This window comes from Tigriopus californicus, chromosome 3 (genome assembly GCF_007210705.1).
Source record: "Tigriopus californicus strain San Diego chromosome 3, Tcal_SD_v2.1, whole genome shotgun sequence".
NCBI lineage: Eukaryota > Metazoa > Arthropoda > Copepoda > Harpacticoida > Harpacticidae > Tigriopus > Tigriopus californicus.
In genome coordinates, this window is record NC_081442.1 from 8,673,663 (window position 1) to 8,684,748 (window position 11,086).

General features: G+C 45.8%; 1 protein-coding gene across 1 annotated transcript in view; it reads right to left on the reverse strand.

Moving 5' to 3' along the window:
• Positions 1-7,017: 7,017 nt before the first annotated feature.
• The window catches only part of LOC131878128 (phospholipid-transporting ATPase VA-like), a gene marked incomplete in the record, with an annotated part of 9,389 nt that continues 5,320 nt past the window's right edge, over positions 7,018-11,086 (reverse strand). The window contains 5 exon segments of the mRNA XM_059224028.1: positions 7,018-7,057; positions 7,295-7,429; positions 8,368-8,555; positions 8,812-9,074; positions 9,618-9,741. Of these exon segments, the coding sequence (XP_059080011.1) occupies positions 7,018-7,057; positions 7,295-7,429; positions 8,368-8,555; positions 8,812-9,074; positions 9,618-9,741 (750 nt within the window).

Genomic DNA, 11,086 nt, shown 5'->3' on the forward strand with positions numbered 1-11,086 from the left:
GGAACATTGCTCTTTTTCCCCTCTGGCTTTTTCCCCCGTTCCTTCATTCACCCACCCACCAACTATTCATTGGAAGAGAAAACGTTCCACTCTCTCTCTTCACGCTCAATGTTCACCCGAGAGTGCTTCCGTCTCTTCTTGAATTCGGCACTTACTTAGTTCAAAAGTGCTTGGTGAGACAACAATCCCACTTTTGGCTTCAAATGCACGCCTTGATGGGAGAAACAGAAAGAGAACAAGGAATATATGAAAATCCCCGGGAGCCCTGTTTTCGGCATTTCGACCCTTGCTCTGGTTGCATTTCGTGTGTCCAGTAGACAAAATAAAACTCACCCCCCCCCCTGTTCAAGTTCCAAGATCATTTCATGAGAACTCCACATCCAAAGAGAAAGGGACACACCATGTTTCGGTGATGAGATCCAAATCCCTGCGGGAGGAAGGAGGCGGCAAGATCCCAAATCTTGTGGTTATGAATTTCTAGAGCAAGCAGGACTACACTTCACTAGACAGATACGGTATGAGAGCGACAGAGAGAGAAAGAGTGAAGGCCAGTAGTATGGAAGGGATGGATAACTCTTGAAAGGAAGTGACGATCAAAGATTCAGAGGATCTTTCTTGTTCCATCCTCCTTCTCCTACATCGTTCACGAAATCCCCAGCTAAAGCCCCGGTGTTTCTGACTGTTAATGGTTTGATCAAAACATCCTCCCTCCATCCTGAAAAAAGACTGTGGTCCACGTAACTGTAGAGCTGGCACACCAAAAGCAAAGCTCGAGAACCACCAACCAACCCGGTTCGTGCATGTGCCAACAACGTTTCTTCACTCCTACAGTAGATCTTCTCGAATTGGCCAGATGAACCAGAGTACATGCAAAAGTTTGCCTCGCCAGTGCTTGGGTCGTTTACTCAAGCTAATTCGTGCACATTCGGGGCTAAAACTGAAGCCGTTATCGGAGAAGTTTGCTTTTGATTTGTGGTCTTTGTTGTTGAGGAAGAAATTCAATTCGGAGGAGAAGCGCAAGAACAGGAGCACGAGGAAGAAGGAAAGGAATGGCATGTATAGAGGCCATGAACTTCTTGACTCCGAAGACGGAATTCTGGTCAGCCCAGTGAATGAATAGCCTCCTGCCGCAATTCCAGCCTGAGCACGGCCGATCCGAATGAGGCAATCAAGAAAATCAAGTACCAGAAATGAAGTGCTGGATTTCGGGAAGGAATGAAGAGCCAACGTGAGGAAGAGAATTCATTGACGAAGACCAAAAGCGGAAAGTTTCTCATCAAAACTTCGTGTTTGATGACTAAACTTTGGCCCTGTTTTCTCACTCCACTCTGGTTGCGCGAATGAATTTGCATAAATTTCCATTTTGCAATAATTATGAAAAATCTGCCGAGACAACTGGCTGTCAGCACCAACCAACCGTCACAATTTTCCGCTCCCTAACACCGATTGTTCTCCTCCCAGATGATCTCTTCAAGAAATTAGACTGCCGACCTTTGGGCCTTGGTGTTCCATTTCTTTCCAGTGCTTAGCCAACTACAAATGCCACGTGCGAGCTTAGCCAAAGAAAAGAAGAATGAAGAAGAACTGTGGAGGTAGGTCTTTTGATCTCGAGGTCTGACGAGGGGGACGACCTCAGAATTGTTTGCCAGACGACTCGAATAATCTGGACCAGTCTTCGGTTGCACTTCTGCTCAAGGCGAGAAACAAGATCACTCACAACACCTTGGAAAAGCGTACATGCATTTTGATGACTGGCTGAAAAGTCGATCCAACCACTATTCTCCTTGAATTTTTGATCCTCCAGAGACTCGAGAGGTCCGTTGCAAATTCCTAATTCTTGAGCGGAAGGCACACACACACACACACATACGAGTACACTGCTCTGGAAAACGAATGAAGGGATCGAGACGGAGGCTGACTTTCTTCAAACCAAATTGAATTGATGCAAATGGCGGGGAAAAGAGGTCGAACATTGGATCCAACGGGCTTGAACAGTAAAAGTCATGGGATATGGCTCCCTGTGCAACCATTTGTCATCTTTATTACATCGGCGGCGGGGCAAAATTGTTCATGAAACAATCCAGCCGAGCAGTGTATGAGAAGTCCCCTAACCTCTCATCCAAGAGGCTGTTGGTCTGGGGTGGGTATTATTCGGCTTTTTATTTCCAGAAGATTACGATCAAAGATGCTATGGTAATCAGATCATCAAGGCGACTGCCCGAGTGCCGAGTTTCCAGAAGCCTTCAAGAGGGAATTTCCGTTTTCTCCTATTTTTCCCCCTTTTTGGCTCGTGCCAATTGTTCCCAGGGCATCATGGGGTGTACACATTGTATTTACGAGTAGGTCGAGAATGGGTGGCTGAGTCAAAGGGTGCGGCTTACCAAGCAAGTCTGTTCGAGGTTTTGGCCATTGCAGATGTGCAAGTGCACTCGGATACAGAACAACCTGCCTCCTTTCTCCGTACGTGCGCACCACTACAAAGTGGGTGCGTGTGGGTGCGTGTGTGTACTGTAAGCTACGTAGAGTGCAATCCTTCTCAACTTGTGGGCCCCCTGGGACTTGGGAAAAGGATGCAAACAGGATTAATTATGCCTAATGATGGTGCTAAGAGTGCTAAAGGCTCCAAAAGGGGATTAATCCCCTGCCTCACAGGTCTCTATTCAGTGGCTAACTGCTTTAGACTAATCCCACGCAGTTGCCAAGCTGTTTTGGACTCTTCGTTCTTTGGAAAGAATATTGCCTGTCCGTCTTCTTGCGTTTCTTGTTCAGTTTCATTGCCCATCACCTTTTGGTGGCCACTGCAAACTGTAGGAACAGACAGTACACTTGGAAAGAGGTACGGTAGTTGTACAGATGTCAGCGAGATTTATTCCTTCACAGCCCTTTAGACATGAACAACCAAATTCCTAACGAGAAGACTTCCTTTGACTTGGAACAAGGTGGTGGTGAGGGAGGAACCAGCCAGCAGGATGCATAACTTCCATCTCGTCACTACTCACTCACTCACTAGAGACCAGACCAGCAGGAGAGTGACGACCAGAAACTTTTTCCTGGGCTTCCTCCAACGCCAAGCGTAATCTGTACCATTTTTCATGGGGATAAATGGCTACATGTTCAACTTCCCCATGTCTGCTGGCTTGAATCAATCTCCGTAGTACTGCACCACTGTACATCGTGCGTACATAGTGCGTAGTGCAGAGTGCGAAGTATGTATAGTATGTACGTAGTACGACCGTATATATTCCCGTCTGGCAATGGGGCGGGGGACTTTTCTTCTTCGAGAGACCTTGGTCTGTCTCGACAAAAATTTCGTAGTCCAAGCACGAAGAGAGCTGGGGAAATTGTTTCGTTACGTCTTCTCAATCCTCGATTGAATGGCTCATCTACGAGAAAGTGTCCCTGTGCTACATCTTCTGTCAAAGACAGGCAAGAGAGAGAGAGAGAGAGAGAGAGAAAGAGAGCCTCTCCTCCGAATGAGTGGAACAGCGACGAAGACTCTCTTCCCTCTTCTTTTTCTTTCTTTCTGTTTCCCTTTTCCTTCGTTTCATAGTTGGTTGGCTAGGTGGTGGGTCTGTCCTCCACGTAGCTGAATGGTCGACTGGGTCTCTCGTGTGAACTGAGGAGTGAGGTGGGGGACCCTTCCAAACGTCCCAAGAGGGCCATGTGTCAATCGTTATCGATGACCTGATCGGACGGCGAACTTGGCCCGCCAAATCAAACGGAGACAACAACGGCAACACTGTCCCCATCCATCGAGCAGGGAAACCTCTCTATCCCTCCCAATTTCTCACACCCACCCATCCACTCACTCGCACATCCAACATATCCCACACCCAGTCGATGTATGTGTACGTTTGTATGTGTGTGTATGTGTGTGAGTGTGAGGGTCCATCCATTTGCCGCCTCTTTATGCTCTTTATGAGGCCTGGTCGGATGGTCCATCCCCTTGTGTGATTGTCCGTGTTAAAATTCTCACCTCAAAGACTAAAAGGGTGCCCTAGACCTGGGAAAACCTAACCGGAATGGGAAACCGAGCTGAAGGTAATGTGGTCCTTCTTCGCCTACCCGTGGACGCGAATGTTGGGATGGGTGATGCTGGACTGAGTAATAAAACACTGACGCCATGGAAGAGGAGTAGGGGAAAAAGTTGGTCCAAGATGGAATTTCCACAGAAGTTCGGGCCAACTTATTAAAAAGTATATATCATGAGAGGTCTCCACTGAAATATATGGGGCCATTGAGACTACGAAGGATATCTCTTTACAAAGACAGGAGAGTCTAACCGGTGGAAGCACAAGCAGGGAAAATAGAAGGGCCAAGAAGAAAAAGAAAAGGAAGCAAAAGAGAGAGAGGACCATGGGCCCAGGAGGATCTTAATCCTGATTCCCCCTCCACTTCGGGCCCGATCCGCGTGCACCACCACCACCACCACCACCACTACGACCTCCCACCATTCATATACATACATTTACTGCGTGTGCAATATTCCACCGAGGCCTAGCAGCTAATGGTGTCAGACCCTGAGCTCCTTCGATATTGGAGAGAGGAAGGCTGCCAGACCTGGTTTGACTAGGAGACTGGCAATATGACAAGTCAAATACCTCTTTTGTGCTGGGGAGAATTTAATTTCCCTCTCGGTTAGGCAGTAGAATGCGCCTTCTTTACGAAATCACGGTTCTTTCTTCGAGCTCAAGCCTCAACTGCATATCTTAGCTATGGGCTCTTTTTTCAACCCATTTCGTATATCCAGGAGGTACTCGGACAACGCCGACGACGTATAATGTACTTCACACCACGCTGAATTATCAAAGAGGCAAAAGCCATTTAAGGTCAATTTATAAACGGCAAGAAACGCCGTTCCCACTCTGTAGGGTGCGAATTATGGTCGGACATTTTCACGCCTCGCCCCCAAAACACTTATAATGTACCAGGAGGCTCCTCGTTCTCACTAGTACTACAAATGGATGATGCTCGAGGTCTCTGTGAATGCCTTCAGGAGTCCAACATAAGAATCAGGAGTTCGCTAAAAAAATTAAAGCTCTCGTGCAGGTCAGAGACGTTGGAGACGTCGGTTTTTGTTCTGGACGTGGGGATCTTTTACGAAGACCTTACTATAGGAGCAATCAAGGCGCTTTGGGTTGTGTTTCAACTATGGAATCTTGGAAGTAATATTTTGTGGAATAGAATGTTGTTGACTTTGACTAATTCCTGTTTTCTTTGATATCATTCTTACTTAACAATTAAGACACGTGTTGCTAATGAAAATAAGGTACCAACTCAATGGGGTCTTTTCTTTTCCATCTTTAAGCGTCCAAAAAGCTCGGATACTTCAAAAAAACTTAATCACTCATGTAGCACATGTTGCTTCAAAATCAGCAATGATCCAGAAAATCATACGCCACAAGCAGGTTGTGCTAAAACTGGGCATTTGATTTTCAAACCCTATGTCCATAACAATAGCGATGTTCTTCAGGTTATGGCAACTTCCACTGAACAAGCTACCACCACTCACGATGTCATGTGGAATGGTCTCCTGCATCAGCAATCAACATGAACTTGAGGCACGGGATGGATGAAGAAGCTAAGAAATTCATGTCGTGAAGCTTTTGGTTCGGAGATTCCCTTGGCCAAACAACCCACCATTTGGGGATGGACTGGTCTCTGGCTGTCTCGATCTCTCTCCCTCGGTCTTCCCTGGCGGGTTTGAAGGAGCAAACGAGAATCTATTTGAATTACAAATGAAGCCAAAAAAGTTTGCTTTTCGCCTCAAAAAGAGAGAGAGAAAGAGAGGAAATAACCCAGGAACCAAGGCAAAGAGGGGCTCGTCAAGAGCTCTTGCCTAACTGGTCGCGGGAAATCATTATTGTCTTTCCAAAATGAGATGAAAGGGCTACAGCAATAAGGTGGAAGAAGATGAAGCGAAGAAATAACCCGGAAAAGACCTCTTAAATCTTCTTCGTACAAGCAATGGAAAACGGAAACAAAATCTCCTTGCTCAAGGAAACGAACACTTGAGGGGACGACACAATGCCTTACCGGGAACCAATGGGTTGGATGACAATGACATGCACTTGTGCATCTTGTTGCACTCATACTCTCACCACTTGAACAATCGTCTTTTCCAAACGCACTTAATGATATACAACACTCAAGGCGGTTCTTGTCATCCATGCACCACAAACTAATCCGGGTTTCCTCACTCGTCCGTTCAAAGTTGGATCTCAATTCCGACTGCTCATCCAGCTCACTTTCGAGCAATCTCGTGAACCGACGAACGGACGAACGACCAAACCAAAGAACGAGCGAACTAACGAACGAACGAACGAACGAACGAACGTAGGGACGAGGATCCTCGTGAATGTGAGTGAGCGAGTGAGTGCTGCCAGTGGGTCCAATGAGTGTGTGCATTTTCCCCTCTGGGTTTCTTTCCACTCGTCGGCTTTTGGCTGGGTGTGCGGCGGATCTTGGATCGGCGAACGAGATCGAGCGCTGCTTCCAAAACTCAACCCTAACGTGGAAGAGGAGCACTGTCTGTCACTTCATCCAAGAGCAGTTCATTGAAAGGAGGAGGGAGAAGAAAAGGTGAAGGAATATCCGATTTTGAACGAAGAACACCCAGAGAGCTCGCAAGGGATCAAAAAATCACAGGCTAGGCCCATAACTCTTTGGGAAGGAGAAAAAGAAGTGACGACTCCAAATATAGGACAAGCGAATTGAAATGATGACAGATTGTGGGAGAGCTGGCAGGTTAGGTGAGAGAAAACCTACATAGTACATCGCGACCCTTGCCAAATGGTTTCCGAAGACAGCGCGCATTCACTACTTCTGAGTGTAAACATATATTATTCATGAAAAACTTCTGAATGGTTCATAACAAAATGAAAATCTCGAAGGTGTTGTTGTTTTCAATCAATGTGGATGTGGGTTTTCCTTATCACAGTTGGACTTGATGATCTCAATTTCATTACGGGACGGTCAGTTGGGATGATTCTTTTTCTCTATAAAAGTACTGTTTGGTCAAGGATCCAAAATCGACATTTCTTGATAGGTCCCGGGTCTGAAATAGAAATGGAAATACAATCAATCTGTCAACAGCTAATAAGAGGATATTATCATTAGAGCCCGCTTGGATTTGAGTACACCAAATTGGTTTAAAATTGCCCAAGATTGCAAAATTGACGTTCGCCGTGAAGTATCTTAGCATCTCAACGTTCAAAGCTGAATTCAAGGGAATGCATAACCATGACGGAATATTTTCTTGAACACGGGCTCTGTGCTTCCATGTTATATTTACCTCAGATCTGTGGTTGTGACGTTGTTCTTTGAGTCTAGTGTGGAATGTGGGCGTGCCAATAGAGGGTCTTGCGTCATCACGGCCTTGATCACGTCAGTCGGGAAAAGTGAGTTTTGTACGGTTCGGCAAAAGATCCTGAAAACATAAAAAAGATGGGTCATGAACAATAGACGTCACTCAATTATGCACATGGCAACGACAGTCTTCTCCGATTATGCGCCTTCGTCGTCAAGACCCATTTCTTCACCTCTTTGAGAACACATTAAAAGAGGGTGGGCATCATCAACAGCTCCGGTATCTGGCCCGAGTTTGGGGCCTTTCAAAAGGCTCCATTCAGCTGGATGGAGCTTCACTTTGGAAGTTGGTTGCGAGGAGCGCGAGAGTGAGCAAGACCCCATCATGACTCAGCTCTCGATTTCAACCATTCCTAGCAGATCTGATGGTCAATTCATGCCTCAGCTACTGGCTTTCTTTGCTCTGAAAAGCCTCAGGGGTCAAAGAATGCCTTCGTTGAGATGATGAGGATGATGATGACGACGATGAGGAAGTCGGCCATTCAAGTGACAAAAAGAAATGTAAGGCTTCAAGTAAAAGTAAATGAAAGAAAATCCATGGCCTCGGGCCTTTTTCGGTTATAAGGGTCCTCTAGGGGTAGACGTAGACGCCAGGTGAGTCTGAACCAAAATTAATTACAGGCCGAATTAACGAGCTTTCAGAGACTGCGTATCCAAAGGGTATTTTTTTTAGTCCATTTGGCAATAAATGAAGGAAGAGGGAAAGTCGCCAACAACGTTATCGCCACACCAAAAGCACTGTCACTCACTACGATAACACTGGGTTTTGGTGGTGGTTGTGGTGGTGGATTGGGAGACAGTTCCTGAAATTTTAGACCTCCGACCAACGAAAACAGTTTCGCCAAATCAATCAAGAACCTGTCATTGGCAACTCGGCGATAGCGTTTTCATAGACACAAGACGACACCAATGCTTTAGCTCACGGTAACGAGAGTAAACAGCGGGTGCGGATATAAATATATATACTGTATACAACACAGTAACTAAAAAAAAACTTACCTTGGGAGAAGGGCAAGAACACTGGCCAAGAGACAGATCACCCAGAAATGGAGGGTGCCCATCGAATGTTGAATCACCCAAAAGGGCGAACTGCTTCCAAAACAATCCACGCAAATGCCGTTGTAAAAGAGGGCGAAACCAAAATACATGAAGAACGACAAAATAATCGACATCCAATGCATGATTGTCTAAAATGGAGAGAGAATTATGTTATCAGATGCGTTCAAAATTTGCCACAAGATTGACAGGAGGCTTAAAAAACCGAGTGCCACGTTGTTTCCTCTATTAAAGCACACGCAAGTGCTGTGAAATGATTCCATCATGAAAAAATGCAATGAACCATCGCCATACGCGCGGAGCTTGGTTTACTGTAGGTTCAAACAACCATTTCTCGATGGTTGGTTTTATGAGCCTCGTCTAAAGGAAAAGTCGTGCAATGCTTACCCAAGATTTCGTTTCAATGGCTAAATGCAAATTCTGAACACAAAGGCATTCGGTACATATCACGGTGCCAAATTCCCAAATGTCCACATTCGTGTCTGCGTAGGTCCAATGGGCCACAAAGTAGATGACGAGCGATTGATAGAGAGCATCGCCCATATTGATCCAAAACGAGTATGGCTTGTAGACAGAGCCCAGACGACCTTGCTTGTAGAGAGTAGGTCGAGCAATGAGTACGGGGTCTGGAGCGTCTTGATCAAAAATCCCTGTTAAGAGAGAAACACCAAAAAATGGGAATCAGTACCCCAAATTTCATTTGGGAGGGGAGGGGCTCTTCGGTGAAATTCAGAACATTGCTTGTTTGTTCAAGGTTGCTTGACAGGAAAGGAACCGAGTAATCCGATATCTCCTCTCTCTTTTTCTCTGATGGAAAACAGAGCGCTTTCATTTCTTGATCAATCCATCTCATCTTCCTAGCTCTTCGCTTGTGCATGCAGTGCGTACCCCTACGACCCAGTTTATTGAGGTTCACCTCACCTTTTGAGAGGTTGCATGTTAGGCGTGTTCGTCTCAATTCCCTTGGTCTTACTCCCGAGTAAATCCAGGATTATCTCTAGAGCCAACGACTTGTAGTATACTGGTCGCTCAAGCCTTAATGCTTCCTTACGTTCCATATTGTGTACTATACCTAGAGCTCTACACCTCTAGTGGTGCTTGGAATGCTTGGAGCATGGGACGTGTGTATACTGTACACGTATACACATTCCTTCTTCTCTCTTTTCGCTTCCCTTGACGAGTTGAGTACTTACCCATAATTGTGGGCGGTAAGGACGTGAATAGAAGATTGTAGAGCATAAGGTACATTTGGTCGATCATTACGGCCCCTGAGAAGCCACAGTAGAGTTGGAACCAGAAGCACACGAAAACAAAGGCCTACAAGAAACATGAATATTGGAACATTTCAGCCCAGGCAGTGTGGTTAGGAGGCTGAAGGCTGAATTTCAGCCTTCACCATCAATCATCATTTCATCCTACGTTACAATATATCATGGAAACCGATATTATTAACTTCGACTCGAGATTACATTGCATATTGTGTACCACCGTACGTATCGAACACAGGAATTCGCCAGAGGGCAGGAACGATCTGAGAGACGGTTTCCTCGATTTTCTGCCTTTTTAAAGGTTACAGAAAGGTTCCCATTTTCCTTCGCAAATTCGTCTGTTGTCGCGTTCACTGACACCCACTATACTGCCAAATAAATGGCTAATCCCACTTTTCTCTCCATCTAGTACCAAAGAGTATTTGCTCCATGACCTGTCATGTTCATTAGCTATTAAAGGATCAAGGCCACTCCTATGGTGGAGTGAGTCCGTAAATAAGTGAGTAAGCAAGTAAGGGCTCTCCGTTAAGAAGAAGCATGTCTTTCTAAGAGAAAGAACCATGCAACAAAGAGGAGGGATAATTTGAGGCAAAAAGCCACCAAGTCCGTGTTGGTAGTACCACGATTTACGGCCGGCCAACTCGGACCTCGTTTCTAAGTCAAGTTCCGGACAATTTGCCAGGTTTTTTGGCTCATTATTGAAGGCAAATGGCCGCCCACAAAAAGAGCAGAGATATTTGGGTATCCTTGGGATGGACGAATAATGTTGGGGGATTCTCTGGGGAACCTCAGGCATGACCTTGTCAAGTTTGGAGTAAGTTTTCTTTTTCACTCAAGTTCTTCTTAAGCCATTTTGACTACGGACAATGAAAAATCAGAAAGGCCCAAAGAACGAGGGGGAAAGACGTCACGCTACTATGGCTCGATCAGAATGAGCAGAAAGAAGATGGAGTGGAGGAGGCAAGCAACAAACTTAAAAGGAGCCTTTTTTTTCGTCGGAAAAAGTTTCGAATCTCGACAAAATACCCTCGGCCACATTGGAGAACAATCACAAACAGAGATCGTCAAAGAGCTTCTTAAACCCGGTAGGAGTTTCAAAGGGGAATTCGAAGAGCAAAACTATCCATGTGTAGATGAAGAGTCGAAACTAACTGGAAGAAGAGAAAATTGTTCTACTCGTCATCACGGCTTGCATCCCTTCCTGACCCGAGATCCCGACCCCCACATCCGCGGTTTGAATCATGGACACGTCATTGGCCCCATCACCTATGGCGCAAGTGTGCATCTTCAGTTCTTCCTTCACAATGCGAACAATGTACGCCTTTTGAAGGGGCGTGGCACGACAGCACATCACCGAACTGCAGAACGACGTGAGCTGGAGGAAGCTCTCTTGA